Source organism: Planococcus citri, chromosome 4 (genome assembly GCF_950023065.1).
Source record: "Planococcus citri chromosome 4, ihPlaCitr1.1, whole genome shotgun sequence".
In the NCBI taxonomy this organism is placed as follows: domain Eukaryota; kingdom Metazoa; phylum Arthropoda; class Insecta; order Hemiptera; family Pseudococcidae; genus Planococcus; species Planococcus citri.
In genome coordinates, this window is record NC_088680.1 from 23,156,982 (window position 1) to 23,182,103 (window position 25,122).

The 25,122-nt window shown below is 33.5% G+C and overlaps 1 protein-coding gene across 2 annotated transcripts; it reads right to left on the minus strand.

Annotated features, from left to right (window-relative positions):
- Window positions 1-1,658: 1,658 nt before the first annotated feature.
- Window positions 1,659-21,434, minus strand: LOC135845378 (uncharacterized). Of its 2 annotated transcripts, XM_065363884.1 has the most exons (12): window positions 19,956-21,434; window positions 19,425-19,487; window positions 13,840-13,926; window positions 9,077-9,237; window positions 8,307-8,412; window positions 8,129-8,217; window positions 7,959-8,025; window positions 7,274-7,357; window positions 2,725-2,793; window positions 2,508-2,626; window positions 2,337-2,424; window positions 1,659-2,161 (listed from the first exon to the last, which is right to left on the minus strand). In XM_065363884.1, the coding sequence occupies exons 1-12, from the start codon at window positions 20,128-20,130 to the stop codon at window positions 2,046-2,048; spliced, it is 1,224 nt and encodes a 407-aa protein (XP_065219956.1). In that variant the 5' UTR covers window positions 20,131-21,434; the 3' UTR covers window positions 1,659-2,045. The 2 variants fall into 2 exon arrangements, with proteins under 2 accessions (XP_065219956.1, XP_065219957.1); XM_065363885.1 differs by lacking the exons at window positions 13,840-13,926; window positions 19,425-19,487; window positions 19,956-21,434 and adding an exon at window positions 13,199-13,396.
- Between the last annotated feature and the right edge of the window lie 3,688 nt (window positions 21,435-25,122).

The following is a 25,122-nucleotide window of genomic DNA, read 5'->3' on the forward strand; positions in this document are numbered from 1 at the left end:
TCAGCAGCCTTCCTCAACTGCAGCTCCATCAACTCAAGTTCCAATTTAGCTTTCTTTAGGTACTTTGTAACTCATGAGCTCATTGTTGATGGCACATCATTCATGAATTTCGTCAACTAGAGCTGCTTCCCTGGCACTCACTAAAAAAATAATGTTGCTTTAGTGCTATGTGCTAAATTACCATTGAAAAAAGAGTAAGTACATGAATTGATGTGGCTAATTTCGAGTTACACATGAAAGTTACCTCAAATTTGGATTCAGCGCCTTATGAACCCCTTCACACTGAATTTGGACTTACTCCCTTGCATTTTACTCCCCTTGCTCGGAAAGCAATTAAGGACTAAGGTAAGTGTAAAATTAGTTTTGCGCCTTGTTTTGTAAAAATATGCAACCCATTTGACAAATCAGAGTGCAAAAAAGGCCAAAATTAAGTTTTCAGATTTTTCTGCCTTGATGTTTGGGTATGCAACCCATTTGACACAGCTAAAATGCCGGAGCAGCGAATAAATGACTTGAAAAAGTGGTCATGTTATTAGGAGAATAGAAGATATTAGCAGGTCTCTGAAACGATTTTCAAACTTCTGCCTTGATACAGTTTGGGGTATGCAACTTATTTGACAAGGCTAAGATTGTCAAACAGCCTTCAAAAGGGTAAAATATCGCACCATGTTATTAGGAGAATATAGGATATTAGCAGGTCTCTAATATCGAAATTTGAAATGGACCTAGTAGTTCGCTAATACGCCAATAGACGGCAACATGCATCCATGCGGGAATTAAATTCCATATATTTGATATTTAGCCAACGTAGTTCCATAATAGATCGATAGATAGCGCTAAGCATCCGTGTAAAATTTAATTGAAAATTGATCAATTTTGGCTCCAAATACAGAAGATTTTTGGGGAGGAAGAGGGGTCAAAATTTGAAAATGAGCTCGAGTATCACGTGACGTATCGAAATATAGGTTTTCAAGCTTCCCGAATACGAACTTGATACTATTTTTGCGCTAAACCCAAAATGGGGCTTTTGAGGGGGGGAGGCAAATTTGAAAATGATCCAAAATATGTCTTGTAACATATCAAAATACATGTTTTCGAGGCTCCCAAATACGAATTTGATACTATTTTTGCTCTAAACCCAAAATGGGCTTTAGGGAGGGAGGAGCCAAATTCGAAAATGAGTCAAAATGCCTTGTGACATATCAAAATACATGTTTTTGAGCCGCCTAAACACGAATTTAATACTATTTTTGAGCATTGATATTCATAAAATTCATTTCGACATGTAATATTTTTCGTAAAAACTTTATTACTTCATCTTTCTCAATTAGAAATTTCATCATGCTTTCTTGTAAGTATTTTTTTTCTACGTGTAATGCATTCAACAAAAGCTCATTTTAATTGTGATTTTTATCTTCTCTCGCTGGTAATCTTTTTGAAATTCCGCAAATGGCGAAATATTAACGTAAATGTTAATTAGCTAATTTCGAATTCAATTTGCAACGGCGCAACGTCTTCTGTTTAGCTCGTAGTTGTATTCAATTGCTCCAAATATTAAAACTAAAAGGAAAGTTTCACGTTTGGCTTGCTTTCGTTTTACACAACGTTGTAAAACCGTGTCTGGAATATTAAAAAAAATAAAAAATAAAAATACTCTATTTAAAAATTAAAATATGTATTAAATAAAAGTACCAAAAAAAATACTCATCATGACTATTCGATCAATGGAAATACAAGAAAAATAGTCGAGCCAATTTAATTTCAGGCATTAAATTCTTTACTTCCACTGATCAAAAAAAAATATTATAAATATAAATACGAGTACAAAAATGGCAAGAAAATAACGAGTTATTCTACTCATCTGCAGGTTTACGGCGTGCTTGAGAAGAATAATTAAGCTTTGTTCGTATGGTAGGTATACTTGGTAAGCTCAACGAACCGGAGGTATTAAATTTTATTGAATAGGTTCCATATCCCACGTCGTTGGTTGCGAAAATTGAACGTATTTTTACCAGAAAATATACACAGGTTGGTGGAAAGGCTTTTTACGAAATACAAGGTAATTGTTCGTATTTCAAACACATTCCTAAATTATCCTCGGGCGATTCTTCTCGTAATCCTGGCCCGAATTGTACTCTTATGTGGAACGGTGTCGTACTACCTGCAAATATCGCGCATAAAACAAACATTAACCGAGAGGTATAATCTTACGAGGTATTAAATATCGATGTTTTTCGTCATGAATTTCATAATCTACCCCACAACCAAGCTCGAGGAGAGTCTTAGGGTCGTTTTTTGAATAGAAATAGCGGTTAATGCTGGAAAAAAGTACTCACTTTCTATTCTACAAGGCTTTTGCTCGGAAGACGAACAGAATGAGTTACCGCAGTGGAGTAAATCGCAAACGGCAGGACCACCTCCTGGCTGTAAAATTGGTTCAAGTGAGTATCAAATATTCAATTTTTAATTCTCCGGAAAAAGGAAGAGGGTTGAATTTGTGTACTTACTGTGATGAATTCTTCAGAATCGCAAGGCATTAGGACTCGATCTGAGCATTCTTTGAATAAATTCAAATTTTGCGATCCGCCAGGAGCGCCTAGTTCTCCGTCACCGGATCCGATATCGTCTGGAAAAAATATTGATAAGTTTTAATAATTGATGAACCTCGAATAAATTGGTAGGTACCTATTATTTTCTAATAGATAGGTGGTAAAAAAGGCTTACTTTCTGATACTGGTGGTCCTATTTTGAATGAATTTTCGTCACAGGGTTCGTAAGCTATCGAACACATGCCTGTAAAAATAAAAGAGGAATTCGAATAGAGATACAATATTATTGATAAAAGAGTCAAAGAGAGTTGAAGTTTTACCCTTTGAAAATGTTTAAACCCTTTTATATCGAGTATTTTATATATTTGTATACCGTCGAGGTAGAGAGACCGAGACACAAAATGAAAAACAAAAAAATGCTAAATTGACGAGTATTTTTCCAAATTAACGTGAACGATGCGACGTATTCGTATTCGAATTTCGAAGACGTGATATCGAAATCGAGCACTTTTATGAGAGCGTAAAACGAATACCGAAATTTAACGTGAGTTAGGTACACTAGCTAAGGTACCTCTGCTTTGACAGGTGACTTGGAAGTAGACCTTTTCTCATTAAAAATTTTAATAACTTTAACCGTTTTCAAGATGGAAAACTTTTACGACTTTTTTACGAGCTAAACTGTACGAAAATAATATCACCCGAAAGCATTAAAGTAGGCAAACAATATGACAGCAATATTTGCATAGTGGTATTTGTCTCGTGTATACGGCGCAGGTGTATTTTTTATTCGATATAGGTAGGTAATGTTTTTCTATTACATATATTAGTAGGTAATATTATTATTGGAAGCATCTTCGATGGGCGAGAACTCCCAACAATATTGAAGAATTGGAAAAATACAAAGGGGGTGAAAAAAATACTCCTCATTTCTTCGTTTTTCACACCCAACTCAAAAAACAATCGCAATTTGATTACTTTATACTGACTCCAGCGAATTTTCAAATTTTTTCAGAAATTTCAAATCGCTCTGGAAATGTTGAAAAAATTGCTATTACACGACTTCATTGTAAATTTTGATTTTTCTCACATTTTTTGGAATTTACAAATTGGCCAAAAATTCACCTTTGAACTGGTAGTCCTGGAATTTTGCTGTAACCTTCCTAAAACAGTCAAAAAGATGCCCAATAAGCACCGACCAATGCTACGAGCTCTAAAGACCAATTTTGGACCTTCCAGAGCAATTTGGAATTTATGGGTAAAATTGAAAAATTGTTGGAGGCTCCAGAATGGCCCAAAACTAGTAGTTTTTGATGTACGTACCTATATGGGAGCTGAAAAAATTATTCACATCGATTCGCTTTGCTCAAACAGTTTACATTTTATGAAACAGTTTGAAAATCGTCCTTGAAACAACTTTTCAAAATTTTAAAAATTAAAAAAAAATCCTCCAAATATCCGAAAATTAATTTTACTGTCTTATTTTGGTTATAGGAGTTTTAGGGTAGCTCAAATCAGAAGATATGAATTCAAAACGTTCTCTTGTGATTGAAAAAAAAAACTTTTCGTCGTAAATGGAGCCTAATTTTTTGGCTTTAGGAAGGAGGAGAAGTGAGTTTCTGCCCAGAAAATTCATTTTCACAGGCCGAAATCTACCAAAATAAGCAGTTCCTACAAAAATTACTTACTTCTGAACTAGAAAATTTTTTTTCATTCCATTTATGATCCGAATTTTTTTTTTTGTGAAAACGCGTAAACGGATTTTTTCCAACGCATATAACTAACAAGTAAGTACAGGGGTCGGCATAAGTTAGTATTCCGATTTGCACAAACGAAATTTTTTTCAAATGAAAATGAATTTTTTTTCTGTAGTGACATAGCGGGGGAAAAAACTATTATTACCAAAGTGTTGGTGGGACTTCCACGAACACAACGCACTATCTACAAGACCTTCTATCTACTCATCACACACAACAGGGTGTTAAAAAGAACGCATCAGTTTTCGAACAGGAATACTAACTTATGCCGACCCCTGTATATAGATATCAATTCGATCCCCCCATTTCAAATTTTTGATCTAAAAATTAAGTTGAAAACCCGTTTACAATAAATCTATTTTCAATGACGCTCTTTGACCAATTTGAGGTCGTAAAGTTAAAAAATGTGCTCAAAATTGAGCGCCAGTTCGTAGTTTTTGAGAAAATTGAATTTTTCAAGGAAAAAAATGATCGATTTTTTAACAAACGAAAGACCAGTGCCAAAAATTATCGCTGGATTGGATTCAGACCCTATTTTTTTTTTTTTTTTTAAACTGAAAAAAAATCAAAGAAATAAAAAATATGACAAAAAATAATCAATCTTCAAATCGGGGGGGGGGGCGGCAAAGGGCGTTTTTCTAGAGGGTCCAGCAAAATAAGGGCAAATGCTGAAAGAAAAACATACTTTTTTTACCTCCTCAAACACAAATTTTTGGAAGCTTTTGCCCTCGCTTTGCTCGGGTTTCTTTTATTTTCTTGTTCAGAATTATAATTTCTAAAAAAAATATATAATATACTTATTGAACTTCTCAACTTTTGAAGCCAAGAAATAAACTCCTCGCCAAAAATCATTGTAATACACATTTTCAAGAGCTTTCTTCCACGCTTGGCCTGATTCTCTTTATGGTACTTTTTCAAAATCAACTTCCTCCAAAAAAACATCAATTAAAATCTAAAATTTTAAAACCTAAAAAATAAACTCCTCGCATATAAAAACTAGTTTTTAAGCATCTCGAAACACAAATTTTCAAAAGATCTCGCCCTCGCTTCGCTCTGATCATTTTTTTCTCATTTTGCAATGAACAAAATTCATGTTTTTAAGGTGTCCAAAAATGCAAAAATAAAAATACAAATTTTCATGGGTCATAGGTAAGTATTTATATTACGAGTATATTAATCGACAATAAAAATTGATATTTTTTCCCCTACATCATCAGTCGAAACTCCTCCCCACTCTCAAAAAACCATCATTGCAGCTAAATTTTATGAAAAATGAATGAAAAAAATTCAAAAAAAATTTGGAAAAAGAAGTTGAAGAAAATGTAAGTTACAAAAAAATTTAAAAAATGAATGAAAAAAATAGAAAAAAATAATAGCAAAGAAATAAAAAAAAAGTGAACTACCAAAAGAGAAAAAAAGAAAAAAAATTGTAAAAAAAGAAGATATTTAAAGTTTAAACACAAAAAAAATGAACAAAACAAAAAAAAATTGAAAAAAGAAAAAAAATATTGAGAATTGGAATGCGAAAAAAAAGGATTGCGAAGTACCAATTTTCTCGCAGGCACCACTGTTGATTGAGCTGTAGGTACTTTGCATAGTGGTTAGGTTAGATTGAGAAAACAAAAAAATTAAAAACAATCAAACTTTTTAAAAAATGTATACATGGAAAAAGGAGTAAAAAAAGGGAAAATAACAAAAAAAGTTGAGAAAAAATTGAAAAAAAACAATATTAATGATAAGTGAAAAAAAATCAAAAAAAATTTGGAAAGGTTCGAAAATAAAATTGAAGAAAATTCAACTTTTTTTGAAAAACTGTAAAAAAGTCCCATGTTTTGTGAACATTGTCAGAAACACCCCTGTTTTTTAAAATAAAAATTGAGTTTTGTTTCAATTGCCAAGATTGCGGAAAAAAATATCTTTTGGTCAAAAGCTCTTGAAACTCTCGCTTTTTTTTAAAATCAAAATTGCAACATTTTTCATCAAATAAATTACCAAAAAATCATTTTTTTTGCTAAAACTCTAAAAAAAAAACATTTAAATTTTTCACCAAAATTACAAAAATTGTCGTCAAAATTATCAAAAAATCTTTAAAAAGATCAATTTTTTTCAAAAGTGCAAGATAGCCCAGTTTTTTTGATAAAACTCTAAAAAGTCCTGTTTCCAATAACTAAACTTCTGGTTGCAAATCGAGTGGAAACTTCGTCTTATGAGGATTTTTCAGTTCAAGAAATTCATTCCCACAGGCAGAATTTTGCCAGACTTTGAAAGTACCTTAGCTCATTTTTGAGCTAAAACTCGATCCGAAAATTTATTAGGCAAATTTGTTTTTTTTTTTAATATGACGTTGCTTTACAAATTTGAAACCACTGAGCTCGAAAATGACCTCAAAATTGAGCACCAGTTCGGAGTTTTTGAGAAAATCAAAATTTTTCAAGGAAAAAATCGTCGTTTTTATTGAAGGGGAGGAGGGGTCAAGGTCAGAAACAGACACAGGATTTGGACTCAATGACCTCAAATTGGTCAGAAAACACCTTTATCTTGATGTAGTATGCATTTTTATTCATATTTTTTTTTTGAAATTCCAATGTATTTTTAGGGTAGAAGAGGGGAGGGGATAGGGCGAGATTACAGGGAGAATTTCGGCCAATGTGATCTGCTCTCCAGATCATATCCCTTTTAGCTGAAAATCGAATCTAAAATTCTCACCCTCCCCTCCCCCCTCCAAAAAAAGATATTTTGAACGTTTTACAAACATATTTTGCAATCGATTAGGTAGCCATTTGGTCCTTCTGCAATACGAACTTTCTTTTCGTCAGTTCACCCTTCGCCTATCTCTTTCAATCATTCAAAACGAAGTCTCAAGTCTCTTTTTCATTTTGTTACGAATAGTTTTTAAATCTGACCCCAAGTCAATCTAGGAATCTATGTACTATGTACTAAATTGAATAAAGTTGATGAAAGTATATTTACCTTGGGCTTGCCTCATACAAATGATATAATCTTGATCAGCCAAATGTCTTCCATTGATGGCATAATTCATCGTCTGTATTATACCTGTAAATGAGATTTTGTCAGTTCGTACCTATTTTCATATCTACATTCTACATACTAGTTAAATTCACACATATAGTCCTACTTTGGAAGACCTACATTTTTTTCTGTTTATCATCATCACTCACGATATCTAATTTTTTTTCTTACAGTATTAGAGGCCTATATACTACCGCAACGAGGCATTTGAAAATAAACACCCGCCAGAAAAAAAGGCGTTAGCCATACAATAAAGCATGCATTTATGAATACGATTGACATAAATTTCAAACCCAAGTAGGTATATCTAACATACAGCATACACATAGATACACGTCTTTGATTAATTTTTATCAATAATATTTTTTTAATTCCGCGTATTTGTTTTTTTTTTCATTTTCATTTCGTCGCGACCACGAATAATAGATATGGGAAAAAAACAACCGGCTAGTATCGAACATCGAACTGGACGTGCGTGTACGATTCGGATGACGACGACGCATCATGCAAACCAGTTTCAAATGGCAATGAAATTATTATAGTGTGACCGCGTTCCTATGATTCTGCTCCACTTTTGAGTACCTATAATTTTTAGCCAACGAATATCACGATTTGTCGAACTTACCACTAGGTTCTGGGAAATACTGCGTGCATCCAGCCGGAGCTCTTCGATTAAATTCGATTTGGGATATCTACGAGTCCAGGAAGAAGAAGAAAAAAAATACCAAAAATTTTTTATGAATCATATAGTACCGAGAACCGTTAATTTCGTAGGTTTATCTCCAAATATGTTACCTTGATCTCCCACATTCTGGGTGTATTGGCACTGGTTAGTAGAATAGTGATGGTAATAGGTCCGTTGACATTTTCCACATCGTAATATACTGAAATCAAAAAAATGCATTAATGTTTTTTTTGTTTTTTTTTGGAAGAAGGAATTAGAATAGACTGTCTAATTTTTCTTCAAACTTACAATGTTGTCCGCTATTTATGCCGCATAACTTGATATCTTGATAAGTGCCTCCTCGCATCATGAATACATCCGTTTCGCATACGCCAGTCTTCCTATTCGGTTGAGCCTGAAAGCGAAAATAAAAACACATCGTGAATCGTGATGCCAATGCCATTGCCATTGTACGAGTACCAAATAACTACACCATATTATTTTTTTTCTTTTTTATTGTCTTTGTGGTGCTTTACGGTAGACAAATCGTCCTACTCCTGCGGGCTATTAAAATAATGACATTTGATTTAATTTTTTAAACGATAAAGTCATTAAAATAACGACGTTCTTTTCAATGGTCTACTTTGTTTTGTAGCATCTCACCAGCGAAGAAAGAGAGAGACGTGTAAGTAGCTATTTTTTTCCCTCAATAGCAACATTAGTAGGTAGGTAGATAGATGGATAGGTACATCCCAAACTATAATGTAATTTTCTAAACCGAGCGTCGAGAGAATAAAACAGCTTAGCGGGGCTTCGCTCGTTTCTTCTCTATAGGGCCTGATTCATCTTCCACTTCCCCTTCAGCTGAGAGATTTTTCAGATGTATGTACGAATTGGCATAATTTTTTATACTACAACATATAATACGAGGAGGAAACCTGAGACAAATTTGTACGATTTTTGAGTCTTTTATTGTATTCCTGGGATTTTGAGATAGAAAAAAAAAGAGAGAGAGACTGACAATGTTGGTAGAGGTAGGTACAGGTGTTTTTAATCTATTCTAATTATAAACAGCTTACCAGATTGAAGTGCATAAAATCCAGTCTGATTTGACTAATGTCTTGGGCTGTTTTTTTAATCACCACTGAGCACTCTCCGACGTCGTTTATTAATCCGGGGAAGTTGGGGTTGGTGAAGTAGGTGATGTTGTTTTTGATTTCTGATCCGCATCCTGCGGTGACTGTGGAAAAAATTAAGACGAAAATAATTTCAGTTGAATTAATAGGTAAATAAATGTTACTTACTTAATCAGACTATGAAGTTGAAGTTAGAAAAAAAGTAAATTTCACAAATATTTTCAAATCCCAAGCTTCTTTGGAAATAGAATAATAGATAGGTACCATATACTTATTATATATGGAGAGCGAAAATCGACGGGGAGGGGGGGGGGTGGAAGGGACTGCTATTTTTGAGAAATGTACAAAATGACACATTTTTTTGAAAGATTTCCGACGCAGGTACTTCTGAATTTTTTAGTTCAATTTTAGGATTTTTTTCTTTCGATGGAAGGCTAAAGGAAACCGATTTTTTGATTTGGATCATTTTTCAAGAACTCTACAAATTTTTTCATATGTTTAAAAATGAGTTAGAATAGAAGAAAATGGTGGTATTTTTTGAACAAAATGGTCTAATCTTTCAAAAATTAGATTACAGAAAGTTTTGCAGGCATGGGGCAAATCCTATTTTTTTTTTTCGTTTTTTTTTTCAATTTTGAGCTGAATTGAGGTTCAGGAATGTTTTCAGTTTTTCTTTTTGATAATGGAATTTTTGAGGAATTTTAGGGTCTTTTTTAGATTTTTGAGCTCAAATTTTGTTCAAAATAAGTTCACTTAAATTTTTAACATAAAAATTTGTCAGATAAAAGAACATATTTTTTGTCATTTTTTGTTTCTCATTCCGAGTCAAATATTTTGATCTAAGATCTTGATGTGATTTTCAATGTTTAAGAAGGGGGGGGAGAGAATGATTTATCGATTTTTCTGAAAAATTGGAGAATCATTTTCAAGAAAAGAAGAATTTTATTTTTGCTTAGTTATTAAAATTTTGAGTCAAATTATTTTATGCGAAAAAATTTTTTTCCAAATTGAAGAATTTTTAGGGAAGATTTTTTATACATTTTTTTACTTACAAATCCTATTTCTTTGTTTTTTTGGAATTTTAGGGCCGTCTTTTTAGAATTTTGAGCTCAAATTTTGTTCAAAATAAGTTCACTTAAATTTTCAACGAAAAAATTTTTCAGGTAAAAGAACATATTTTTTTGTCATTTTGACGAGTCCAATTTTGATCTAAGATCTTGATATGATATTCTATGTACGTTTTTCAATTGGGAGGGGGGGATGATTTATCGATTTTTCTGAAAAATTGGAGAATCATTTTTAAGAATAGAAAGATTTTATTTTTGCTTGCTTATTAAAATTGAGTCAAATTATTTTATGCAAAATGATTTTCCCCCAAATTGAAGAATTTTTAGAGAAGATTTTTTGTACATATTTTAGTCGTGAGGGGGAGGGAATTGAGTCGTTTTTCTTCAATTTTTCATCCACTAATAATCTGAATTGGTGTCCAAAATAAATTTTGAAATCGTAAAATATTTGGAAATTTCGCAATTAGGGGAGAACTTTAATTTTTGCGCAGTTTTTTCTCCTCTGAGCAGAAATTTAGGTTCAAAATAATTCTATATTTTTAGTTTTCCTGAAAGGGAAAAGAAAGGAAGGATCGTTCACTTTTTTCTAACAAAAAAAAATTTCTCAAGTGAAGAGGAAATTTTATAAGTCGAGCTTTTCAAGCGGAATTTTGCTTCGAAATATTTGTTGTGAGTGGTGGGGGTGAAGAGCGGTAGATTTTGAGAAAAATCAGTAAAATGTTTTCAAGATCGAAGAGATTTTATTCATTTTCTTCCAATTCACTTTGAGCTGAATTTTGATTTGAAATATTTCAATTTTTCTAGCTTTATTTGAAGGGGGTTAAACTTGAAAAATTTTCCGGTGAAGAAAATATTCCATTCTTTAGGGGCAAGGGAGGCTGGAAAGTCAATTTATTTGTCGAACGAATTGGAGAAATGTTGATAATGGGATGGGGAGGGACTGTTAATGGGTGAGAGAATTCTATTTCTTCAATCAGGTTTTGAGAAAAATTAATTCTACAAGTATTTATTTTGACTATGAACTTATTTTGGCTCAAAATATGTTCATACATATTTTCAGGGTATTTGAGGAGGAGGGGATTATTAATTTTTTCAAACAGAGAGACAGTTTTTCAGAGAGAGAGAGAAAAGATTCTTCAATTTAAGCTTTTTAAGCTGAATTTTTGGAACGAAATTATTTTACAGACATTTTTGTCATTTTTTTGGGGGGGGAGAAAAGGGATTGAAAAAGAGAGGGGGTTAGATTTCGTAAAGTAGAATTAGAGAATGCATTTCAGGGTTAAAGCAATTCTGTATTTTCGTGTATATTTTTTTTCATGAGTTCAAATTTTTGTCTAAAATAATGTTACATTCTCGGTTTTTTTTGGAGGATGGGGGGGGGGCGACTGTCTTTTTTAAAACAAATTTTCAGGAGTTTTTCTGGATGGAAGGTATTGTACACTTTGAGCTCTTTGGGCTGAATTTTAATTCAAAACAACTCGATGCTCTTAATTCTCTTAATTTTTAGGGTGGGGGGGGGGGGGTGAAGGGGAGATGAAATATTATTTTTTGAGAAAATTAGTACCAGTTATTCCGCGGAGTTGATGTAATTCTTTTTTTTTACTTTTTGTTATACTTCGAGCTGAATTTTGGTTCAAAATAATGCGATACTTGTTTGTTTTGGGAGGGAGGGGGAGGGGGTGGACTTGGATTTTTTCATCGTGATTGAGGAAAGTTTTTCAGGATGATGAGGATATATTTTTTTCCTTTCATTTTTCTTCAACTTTGAGCTGAATGAGTGTTCAAGATGGTTTTTTAAATTTTGTTTTTTGGAGAGGGAGGAGACATTATGGATTTTTTTTTGAAGTAAAATATAATGTCCTGTTTTAAAAAATTGATTGTGCTTTGTAAATATATTTCCTAATGAGGGAAAGGTTTTAATTTTTTTTTTCAACTTGATAGTCAATAATCTACCCCTGGAAAAACCTTAATCACCTAAACAGAAGAGAAGAAATAATTATAACCCGTCTAAGAATAGGTCACTCTAAAATCACACACAATCATCTCTATCAAAAAATTCCGAAACCCCCCTGTCAATTCTGTGAAAATGAACCTATATCCATCCAACATTTACTATTCACCTGTCCTAAACTACAGCAAACAAGACTATCTCTCCAAATAGACCCAAATTCAATGACCATTCCAGATAACCCTTCTGAAATCCAAAAATTTATAACCCTACTTAAAAGCACCAACCTAATAAACCAAATCTAAACCCTTCTAGTCACGGGTGTAATAATCGTGCAATTATAAACACCCAAAACAAAAAAAAAAAAAAAAAAAAAATGACAACAATTTTCAATTTTTCGGTCGATTTTTTTGCGATCAAAACTTGCTAGGTTGGTATTATTAAGTATTTTTTGAAAATTTCATTTTTATTTTGCAATTAAGAATTTAAATTTATAGCTTTTTGATCGCCTCACCAAAAAATAAAATTTTCTTCAAACTTTTTAAAACTTTCTAAAAAATTAGGAGCTCCTTCATTTTGATTTTAAAAGGACAGCAACCAAAAACCCATATTCATGTAATTTTTCGACAATTATTCCAAAAATGTTCAAATTATTTTAAACCTGGCAACTATACTCGTCACGTATAAATTTTCTACACTAACCCCCCCCCCCCAAAAAAAACCCACAATTAATTTGATTCATAAAAACGATTCTCAGACCATCAACTTTTTTGTGGCAAATTGTGATATTCATCAAATAAAAGTTCATCGATTGACGATTTTTAGAATACCAAAAATCTTAAAATGTCAAAATAACTTTAATTTAAATTTCAAAAAAAAAAAAAAAATGAAAAATCTGGAACTACACAAAAATAAAATTTCACGAATGCCATTAAATAATTATTCAATAGTAGCCTAGGTGAGTAGGTACTATTTCATTCTATCTACCAAAAAATTTTTAAAAGTCAAAAAATTAAACTAAGAAGAAAAAAAATGATAATAAATTCATACCATGATCTGTACTGGAAGGGGCGGCCTTCGCAGCGACCACCAAAAATAACGCGACCAATATGAAATAAAAGCACATACTCGCGATATACCGTATATGTAAATATCTGTCTAAAACCTTATACCTATGTTACGACTATCAAACACACCAGCAGCATAAGAATACCGCCACCTTCGATATAAATGATTTGGAAATGGCGATTTAAGCGTGATTTTATGTCCACCGCGCGAATTTCCTGCTTTTATTATATTAAAATTCCAGTTTACTGCAGCCTGTCCGGTGGATGGCGCCTACTCTGGTGGAGCTATTTTGGAAAAATTCCAATTCTAATATTTACACAGACGTAGGAATTCGCATCGTATGTGTATACAATAGATCTGGTCATCGTAAAGGGCAATGGACGACCTTGGGTAAGTGGTAATCTCATATTTTCATACGGTGGATGTAAGGCGACTATATACATAGGTAGCGATGTGAGATGAAAATACCATTCAAATGAATCACCAAATGTTTACCTTCTGCAGGTTCAAGGACTTGGAAATTGAATAAGACGCGAAAAAAAAATCGCCAACATGGTCAATAAAAATGCAACCAGTTGTCGTAGAGTATATGTATCTAGATAGGTGTATTAAAAGGTACTTACAGGTGCAGCATACCCCGAAACCGAGGGCGCATTGACCTTGCGAGATGCCGTTTTGGATTCTGCATTCGTATGTGTTCAGACATATTCCTGGAAACAAAATAGCGGGGTGAGTTAGAATTCGAGCTGGAATAATTATTATTGAACAGAGATGAAAAAAATGGTGTACGTTCGTGGAGTCGTTGGAATTGGGAAGGAATGCATTTTGCATGAGATCAAGGTTACTAAAATATCGAGTCAGATTTATCTGCTCCATCCAACCAACATCCTGGTGTTTAAAATATTGATGTTATAAATTAACCCTTTGGAGTACAGGGGATGTTCTTGTGACAGATAATATTTCAAAATTGTTTTTTCACCCTTCGCATGGATTGGACGCTTAAAATCACTGCAGAATACTTTTTAGTACAACTTGGATCAAAATTTGATCAGATTTCGGTAGGGTTGAAATTTTACTTAGATTATCTTACTGTATTTTCAGTTTTGAATCGTTTTGGAGCCTCCGACAAATTTTTGGATTTTCCAGTACAGAAAAAACTTGCCATAAAAAAATGTAAAAATGAAGATTCCGCGTTCAAAAAGTCTGATTTATGGAAAACAAATTTTAAATCACATTTCTCTCCAGTCAAACCCATATTTCGGTAGGTATATGTGAGTTTTATTCGAGAAGTCAATTTCCAAAAACTTCTCCAAATGGCTTCGTTTTGTCGTTCTCAAACACTATTCGAGGCCTCGAAACACCAAGTCGAGCCACATGTTAAAACCAAAAATATACTATTTGAAGATGTCGCGGAAAGAACCAGACAAGTCAATAATTTTCGAAAATGAATTTAGGGTTCATTTAAATTCACACTGAGGAGTAAAAAAATTTAGTCCATTTGGATTTTGGAAAAATTTGATTTTTGTAGTAAAACTGGCCTTTAAAAGTAGAAGAGAAAAGAGAAATGAGCCGAGACCAAATCTGAGGCAAAAAGGAAGAAAATTTCAACATTAATAAGTACATAGGTACCTATTTAGAATGCGAAAATTTTTCATTATATCATCATGATAATCGATTTTCATCGAATTCAAGTTGTTGCAAAACGCGAATTTTTCGGTTTTTTGCTTGATTTTTTCACGAAAAGAGTGATTTTTCAACTCGTAATTTGTGTGTCTCTTGATTTTTTAAATTTTTTATTATGCCTCGAGTTGTGTTTGTGGGATGTTGTGCGATATATTTCCAGTCATTACTTTTATGAAATTCAAATTCACTACAAAATTAGAGTATTTTGATACTTTAGTGCAAAATCAGCAGCTAACCCCTCACCCCTTTACACAAAATACTCCCTCCAGATGGCAAAACTTCTGGTCCTCACAGACATCAAACAAACTCTTTCATCACAAAAAAACCAGCTAGCCCTGGAAGAACCTTGATCACTTAAACAGAAGAGAAGAAAAAATTATAACTCGTCTACGAATAGGTCACTCTAAAGCCACACACAACCACCTCAACCAAAAAATTCCCGAACCTCCCTGTCAATTCTGTGAAAATGAGCCTAAATTCACCCAACATTTACTATTCACCTGCCTTAAGTTACAACCCACAAGACTATCTCTTCAAATGGACCCAAATTCAACGACCATCATCCCAGACAACCCTACTGAAATCTTTAATTCTGAAATTGTGGAATCAAAAGATACCTAGGTAGACTCATCATAAAAAACATTTTTTTCCCTCTCAAAATATAGTCCAGTCATTTTAGCAAAATTTTTAGTCGAACCTCAAAAAAATTAGGGGCAAGCTGAATTTCACATTATTTGTTCAGATTGGTCTCTAAATCAACTCATCAAAAGTTGCACCCCCCAACTTGACCGCTACCCCCGTAAGAGGTCATTAACCTTTGCCGATACAGGTTTTTCGGCTGTATCGCCAAAATGAAGGGTCCGAGAGGAAAAATGTTCGAAGAAAATTGTTCTACGCTAAATTTCCTATCAGCATGACAAGTCCAGCTTTTCCCAAAATAGCGATTTCACCCTTACTGAGGAGGGGGTAAAGTTGTCAATTTTATGAAAATTGTTTAAAAAAATGAAAATCGGCAATTTAAAACGTGAACTCGATTCAAGGTAGACTCAAAAATATTTTAACCAAAGTTGCACACTTCAACTTGTCTGCTACCCCCGCGAAAGGTCATTGACCTTTGTCAATCTACGTTTTTTCGGCTATATCGCCGAAATGAAGGGTCGGGGGGGAAAAAAGTGATTGAACTAAAATTATTCTACGTCAAATTTCCTATAAGTAAGCATGACCAGTTCAGTTGAAATATATTTTTCGATTTTTGGTGAATTTTTGAAAATCTAGTTTAGGCCAAAAATGAGAAAAAAATCAAAATTTTACCAAATTGAGCTGTAAAGCTGAAATTTGGGACAAACCTTATTTTCGACCTGCCAAATCGATTGGAAACAATTTCAAACCGTTTTGAGCAGTTCTGGAGCCTCCAGAACATTTTTGAAACTTGAAATTTCCACAAAATTTCATCAAATGAAGTTAGAATGCGGAAATTCACGCTGCAATCCAATTTAAACACGCTATTAAGTCAACTGCTGGTAGGTTTGAGTCATTATGTGGCCCCCAGCGACTTTTTGAAAATTATTGGAGCCTCCAGTAGATTTTTGAAACTTGAAATTTCCATAAAATTTTATTAAAACCAGTTGAAAAGCTAAAATGTATTCTGTAAACTTTTCCCACAAATAGTCAGTCTTGTTTTTTGCAAATAATTCTAAAAAATGTTATTTTTGCCCAAAAATTGTCCAATAGTTTTCCCTATTGCTGAAAATTCTAGCTTTTTAGCAGTTGAAAAGTGTCAATTTTTTACGTATAATTGCCCTAAGTTGCAAAGTGGAAAATCTCACTTTTCGAAAAAAATTGAAAAAAAATGTAGGTACCTTCTTAATTTCTTATTCTCAAAAATTGCTGATTTTTACCAAAATTACCAAATTTTTGCTTAACAATTTTTTTCTTCAAAATTATCTAAAAGACTGGCTTTGGATTTTCCAGAAATTGTCAAAGTATTTCATTTTGCCAATAATTCTCACAAAGTTTTTTTTTTTTTGCTGGAATTTTCAAAATCCTGCTTTTTTCCAATTGTAAGAAAATCTTCGCTTTTTAAAAATAGTCGTTTTTTCAGAAAATTTCAAACTTTTAATTCTTTGAAAAAAAATTGTCCAAAATGTCTCGTTTTTTTACCAAAACTGTAGAAATAAACCCATTCCTTTTGTTAAATTGTTAGTCTCGTTTTATTTTTCAAAGAATAACCTGTTTTGTCAGAAACTGTCAAAATCCTTACTTTTATCTGCCAAAAAATTGTCAAAAAGTATCGATTTTTCATCAAAAAGTTTGGAAATAGTTCAATTTTTCAAAATTAAGTACATGAAGAGTGATATTCCAAAACTCGCTTTGTCCATTTTTATCAAAGTTGGGTTTTCAGTGGTACCTGATAGATGAAGTATTAACTCACATTCCTACATCATCAACCTACCAAAATGAGGTGTTAAACGCACCTAAATAGCCAATTCACTAAAAATTAAAAAAAAAATAATGTTCCAAAACGCGCTTTGTCCATTGTTATTGAAATTTTTTTCAGCCGTATTTAGTGGATGAAATGTATACCTACACTCCTACTTCATAAATCCACCCAAATAAAGTGCTAAACTCGCCTAAAAAGCCAATTTACCTGTTTAAAGGGAAACTGTTTTTCCTCTTTCCTGAAAAGTTGTGAAAATGGACAAAGCGAGTTTTGGAATATCACTCTTCACATATTTTCAATTTGTAATACTCTGTTTTTTTTTGTGATTTTTTCCTATGTATTAAAATGTTTTACCCGGCAATTTGTCACTATTTTGGCTACTTTTCAATTACCTTTTGGTTACGTTACTTTTTCGAGCTTTTTCTGCCACAAAATTAGTTTTTTGGGGGAAAAATTGAGTGCGAACTCTGCCCTCGCTTCACAAGGGTCTGTTTAATTTCCATTTTCAAAACGAAAATTTTTTAAAAACTCATCATTCAAAATCTAAAATTTTGGATCAAATGAAAAAATTTTTACTTCTCGAAACTCGAATTTTTGAAAGCCTTTTCCCTTGCTTTGTTCGGCTCAATTCTCATCTCTAAATTTAAAAAAATACCAGTTTGAAATTTCCATAAATTCAAAAATGAAAATAGCAATTTTTTTAATGAAGGAACCTAACTTAGTGCGAGTACATATATTATATCAACTGGCAAAATTGACTTTTCATCTTTTACGAGTATTTGTATTTCATCTTAAAAACTGCTTGGTAAAGTTGGCATTTTTTTCTCATACCAGTCGTCAAATTTTCAGTCACTTCCTATTCCACCCCCCCCCCCACCTCAAAAAACCTCCAGTGTTTTTCTTGTCAAATTGACTTATTTTCGCAAACGTGAATATAAATAGGTGAACAAAAATTGTACAACTCAAATTCAACTTTCATAACCTGAGGAAAAAAACAGTAAGAGAAAGATCGCGAGGGGGGGGTACAAAATTTTGAGGGCCTTATCCGGTGCATCCACCAGGCGTTGTTTTGCTTCCAAAACAATGAACTTTTGAAAGCTCTTGCTTTCGCTGTGCTCGTATTTGAAATTACTGAAAAGCATTTAAATCCAGAAAAATAAATTTCTCACGTCAAAAATAACGTTTTTTAACCTCTTGGATTTAAAAAAAAATGTCCAAAAATTCATCCCTCGCTTCCCTCGGACTGCTTTACATTCCTTTTCTAACTAAACTTGAAATTTCTGAGGAAATTATGCCCAAATCCTGAAAAGTATCAAAATCAGAATATTCAATTTTACTCATCAAAATAATATTGTTTGTTGGAGTTGGAAAATTGTAAAAGCTTCCACCCTCGCTCTGCTCGGGTCAATTTGCTTCCCTTTTTAAGATTAAAATTTTTGAGTTTTAATATAAAATTTTAAATTCAGAAAAATCCAATTTCACGCATCAAAAAATAACTTATATTTTTGTCTCTTGGATTAGAAAATTTCCCAAGCTTTCGCCCTCGTTTCGTTCGCGGGTCGATTAAAATTTCTTTATGAAAAATTCACAAAGAAAACTTTCATAAAACCCTGCTCAAATCAACGTACGTTTTCAAGTTTTTCATCAATGTTTTGGATTTTGGTTAAATCGGAACGTGTGACATGAATAATTTTACTTTGGGACTTTTCCCCCAATTTTGGGCATTTCTCTAAGATTCGTCACCATGAGCCCTAACCCTTGAATATACGACTGGCAAGTTTTATTGGCAACTTTGGGGGGAGGGGGGAATTTGGGGAAATCAAGTCGCTACTCTCTAAATTTGAAACAGTCAATTTCACTGCTAAGCAGTGAAATTGACTGTTTCAAATTTAGAGAGTAAATTTTGGAAAATTGAGTACGTAAATTTGTGGCTTCCACCCCCCTCCCCCTCTCCAACAAACGTGAAGTTTCGTCACTGCTATTCGTAGACGAGAACCTCATTTCAGACATGATTTTTTTGTTGTGAAATAATTTCCAATTCGACGAGATTTTTGTAAATTAATAACATTTGGTAGGAAATCTTACCTCGTCTACGTCCGTCATTTGCTAAACATTCTTCGGTCACTGGCACTGGAAAGAAATTGAGAACTGAAACAAAAAACGACAAAAATGCAAAGTAAGTAAATTAGAAATGTCGATTCATTCGTCACAAATAAACAAATGTATAATTTGACATCGTATCGTCTCATTTTGACAAAGGTAGGTACATTTTAAAAATTTAAAAAAATTGATTTTTTCCACAAAAACGAAAAAAAAGAAATATTTTCAAAATCACAAAGTAATAACTCTGATAAAACAAAAATTCCACTCGAAATTTCACATTATCTAGCTTAAACATCCAGTTTCCTACCTATACCTAGATTTTAATCATTCGCATAAAAAACAATAAAAAACCAGGTTTTCTATTAATACCACTCCTAAATATCCGTAAACATTTCGCGAAAAAGATATCGAAAAAAAAACATGCAAATTGGCACAAAACCGTTCAGCAGGATACCATATAAGTTACGTATAAATAAATACGCTAAAAAAAAAAACAAAATAAAAGATACGAACCACGAGGTGAATGATCCACCGTTGTAGACTTATTATTAAAAAAGTATTGGCCGGAGAAGAGATCATTCCAAGTGGAAAGCAGAGGCCATCCGAAGGTAAATGGTAGGAAGACATGTACCAAATAAATCGTACCACAACTCCACGTTAGTCTGGTCCAGCACAAATCTCGCTTCATTACTTTTTTTTCTCTACAGAATGATGATCGGATCGGCACATGGCACAACGCGGTCACGAATGAATACTGTGTGCACGTTTGACCGACTAATAGAGTTTCCTCTTTTTCACTCTCGACTCCCTCCCTTGAAATTACAGGTACACTAGACGTACTCGTAGTTCGAAAGCTCTATCATATTCGTGAAACAATTAAACGATTCTAAGTTCAAGTTCAACCAACGCTGCAGTGAATCGTGTATACTGGGTGCTTTATCACGAACCCCATCACCCATGTGCCAAAGTCAAGGTACCTGATACGTGTATCTAGTAGGAATAGGTAAGCTCTGGTACTTGGAGGCGCAAGTACCTACCTACCTACCTATTGTAGGCCATTCACAGATCGTCGACCGGTTCCGGGTAATTATCGTGTATATTCTAGCTTATCTTTGAGATGATTAGTACCTGACACATGCATCGTACGATAAATTAGTGCAATTTATAATGCAACTAAGTACATTGTGCATACCCGTTGCGTATTGCCATGAGTACGCAGTTATAGGTGCACTGTCGAGTTCCACGTGCGTTGGAATTCAAACCTAATGATTATAGGTATTTGATTACCTACATCACTCTACAGTCAATGAACGAGAATTTGAACTTTGCAAGCAAATAGACATACTTAGGTAGGTACCTATTTCAAAATGCAATGCTGACTTTCCAATTTTGAAAAAGAAAAAAAGAAAAAAATGCCACGAGAGGTAGAATTGATTCGAGGTTTTAAAAGTCTCCCCTCGAAGTACCTATGTGTAATATGAAACCTAAGCCTACGATTATCGTAACTCCCATAGCTGAACAGCAATTGACCGCGAATATAAGTTAGATAAACACTCGTCATCATCAATCAAAATAATCGAAAGTATAAAAATCAATTTGTTTTTCGTTCAATTTTATAATACAAACTGTTCAATATACTTAATAATAAATAGAAAAAACGCATCAATATTTTACTTGAAATGTTTACTTACAGTTCTATAATAATATGGGCTCAGGTAGATAGGTAGGTATTTCTATCGTAAAACCGCTTCTAGTTGGCCTATTAAGTACGTACTTAATTACGAAATGTGCATCGAGTTTAAACAAGGCACTTGTTTGAACATAGGCTATGTTAAATATTCGCACAATAAAGTGGAGTAGCAACAATATGTATATGAAAAAAGGACGAAGACAGGAGTTAGGCTTGAGATTTTTTGAAGCTGCAAAACTCCTACTAATAGAAAATTTTCAATACCTTCAATGCCTTGCATCAAAACTTTTCAATCTCACCCCCCCCCCTTATTGAAAAATAACGATCTGGCAGAAAAATAATTTAACTGGACACAAAGCTAAATCGACAGAGCAGTAAAAAAACAAAAATCAGCCAAAACGTAGGTACATTTTTAAATTATTTAGAAAGAAAGAGCCTTTCCGGGTAAGATAGTGAAATCGGCACTCTCACCGATTTGGTTGAAACTCACCCAAAATGTTAGTTTGGATGTAAAACCATCCCAAAAATTTTTTTGAGTCGGCCCCCCCCCACCCCCGCCTGAGAAATGTGCTCATACGTGCGCAAAATTCAAAATTCCCGTTCTCCGGAGGGGGTGGTCCAAAAATTTTGAAACTTTCACATAAAATAGTCACTAGATAGGTGCGTGTGTGGAATTTTTTTCGAAAAAAAAATTTCATATTTGGGGGGTTTTTGGGGGGGTTTAAAATTTCAAAAATTCGTAGAAAAAAAACGGGGAGGGTACACTTCGCGAAATTTTTTCAGAAATTCAGTTACACCTTTAGGTATAACATATAATTTTCCCAAGGCCCCAAAAGGGGTGCAACGTGGTCAAAAAAAAGAAAGTTTGAAAAAAAATCTGTATCTCCAGTACTACCGCGCGTTTTGTCAACACTGTTCCACGGCACCGCCGTGAGAAAACTTCGGCTATCGCGCGCTCTCAAACTTGGATTTTTTTTGAGAACCCTGAAATACCATAATTGCCATCAAAGGTATTTTTGGTGAATATTTTCTATGGTGGTGTGGTGAACAACAAGAGGTATACCTACAAGAATCTTCAACCCCCTCCCTTCATATTTATCCCTCAAAATTGTGTTTTTCAGCTTATTTTATGCTTTTCACTAACAATAAAAATTGCGCAGTACAATATTTCAAACACGTTTTTTGGATGTATTTTTGACCACTAGGTATCATATTTTTTTCGAAATTTTTGTTTTGGGGTGTCATGGTGAAGAAATGAAAAAAGGTGCCATAGCGGAGGTAAAATGAAAATTTTGGGAGAATCAAATATTAATGAATGTGGTGTCGTTTCCGCATGATTCGATACCGCTGAGTACGAATATGACGTCAGATTTTCTGCTACACTAATCTAACCCCTCTAGAGCCTTCAGCCCCCCACCACAATTTATACTACATATTTTTTAAATATAAAATTACTTTGATGATAATTATTTGTGTTACGCTTATCCGTGCCCTCCAAAACGTCAGCCCCCTACGGAGAGGCTGGGTGTGAGCAAAACGGAATCAGATGTCTGTATTTGCGTTTGGGTCTATTGGAAACGACACCAATTTCGTGAAAGTAGCTCCATTTCAAAAATAGTGGAAATTGAGGAGGGGGCTGAGGCTATGGAGGGGACGAGTGAGTGTAAAACAAAATCAGACGCAATGTTTGTGCTCGGGAGGTTTGAACCATATAAAAACGACACAAACATAATCAAAGTATCCCAATTTCAAACATTTGTAGTAAAAATTGTGATGGGGGCTGAAGGGTGTGGAGGGGCTAGATTAGCAGAGAACCTGAAACCCTGACGTCATATTCGTGCTCAGTGCCTCAGCGGTATCGAATCATGCGAAAACGACACATTGTACCTCGAAATTATTTTTATTGTTAGTAAAAAGCATAAAATAAGCTGAAAAACACAATTTTGAGGGATAAATATGAAGGGAGGGGGTTGAAGATTCTTGTAGGTATACCTCTTGTTGTTCACCACACCACCATAGAAAATATTCACCAAAAATACCTTTGATGGCAATTATGGTATTTCAGGGTTCTCAAAAAAAATCCAAGTTTGAGAGCGCGCGATAGCCGAAGTTTTCTCACGGCGGTGCCGTGGAACAGTGTTGACAAAACGCGCGGTAGTACTGGAGATACAGATTTTTTTTCAAACTTTCTTTTTTTTGACCACGTTGCACCCCTTTTGGGGCCTTGGGAAAATTATATGTTATACCTAAAGGTGTAACTGAATTTCTGAAAAAATTTCGCGAAGTGTACCCTCCCCGTTTTTTTTCTACGAATTTTTGAAATTTTAAACCCCCCAAAAACCCCCCAAATATGAAATTTTTTTTTCGAAAAAAATTCCACACACGCACCTATCTAGTGACTATTTTATGTGAAAGTTTCAAAATTTTTGGACCACCCCCTCCGGAGAACGGGAATTTTGAATTTTGCGCACGTATGAGCACATTTCTCAGGCGGGGGTGGGGGGGCCGACTCAAAAAATTTTTTGGGATGGTTTTACATCCAAACTAACATTTTGGGTGAGTTTCAACCAAATCGGCGAGAGTGCCGATTTCACTATCTTACCCGGAAAGGCTCTTTATACCAAAAATGAGAATAAATAAAAATTTTAAAAAATAAGATATTTTTTTAAAAAATTGAAATGAATTGTACTTGAATTAAAATCATTCCTATTTTGTATATTATTGAATTGATTTAAATTATGTAGTTTATCGTGAATTAAGTAGGTACCTATTTTTATTCGACTTTAATTTTACTTCCATTTAATATGAATTAATTTAATTCAATTCAATTTAAATTTAAATTCATTGTGAATTATTGTACTTACTTATGACACGAACAATTTATTCATTTTAAATCATTTTTCAATTACTTTCATTTTTCAAAATCTGTTTTAAATTGGGGTAATTTATCGTGAGTTATTTTACTTGTATTTTATGTTGTAAAACAGTCACGAAGAAACAAAACTGACAAAAACTTTTGTCGAAATATTAGGATATATTTATAAACAAGATCATTAACCTTTCGGTTCAATGAAATTTTACGTAAACAAAAAAAGCTTAAAAGCTCAGCAATACCTTTCTATTACAACGTTTGAAACAATAATAACGCGTCGCTATAACATTACGAAAATACAAGGATTTAACAAACGAAGAGAATTCGATAACCAGCGAATTCTGAATTAAAAAATAAAAAATTTAACTTCTTATCGTAGTAACCAGCAAATATTTATAAAGCGCGAATAGTTTTCGCAGTTTTTCCAACACCCCCCCACAAAAATATTTTACAAGTCACGGATACCAAAACGAGCAAACTAAAAATAAAGTATACTGATAACGAATATCAATATCATCAAATAAACGTAAACAAGTTTTTTTTTTGTAAAATAATTTTGCTTAAACTGAAATATAATCACGAAAATATAAACGAATATACTGAAGTTTTTCTTAAACCTAAAACGTAATAATTAAATAAATAGATTACCCTACGCCACACCAAAACGTACATCTCCGATTACGGTAAGTAATTATCAAATTTCGAATCATCTTTAACAACAACGATCCTAGAACCGATACCTTTTTTCAAACCAGATACAGAATTTATACGAGACGGAAAATCTGAGGGAGAAACCGAACTAGACACAGAATTTTCACCAGATGAATAAAGAGATGGAGAAATCGAACCGGACATCGAGCCTTCAAAACCAATCAATGCAATATCAACAACGACATCGTTATTAGACGCAATCGAATCCGAATCAACTTTAACACCGGAAAAATTTGCTAAAGCTAACGAGTCACTCATTAAATTATTACTTTTACGATCACGAGAAACAAACGAATTTAAAATATTAGAACCGTCAGAAAAATCAAAAGGGTTTTCCAAAAATGCGTTACTACTTCGATTTTTAATTGTTTCAGAATTCGTCGAATCTGCGAAATTATCAAACAAAG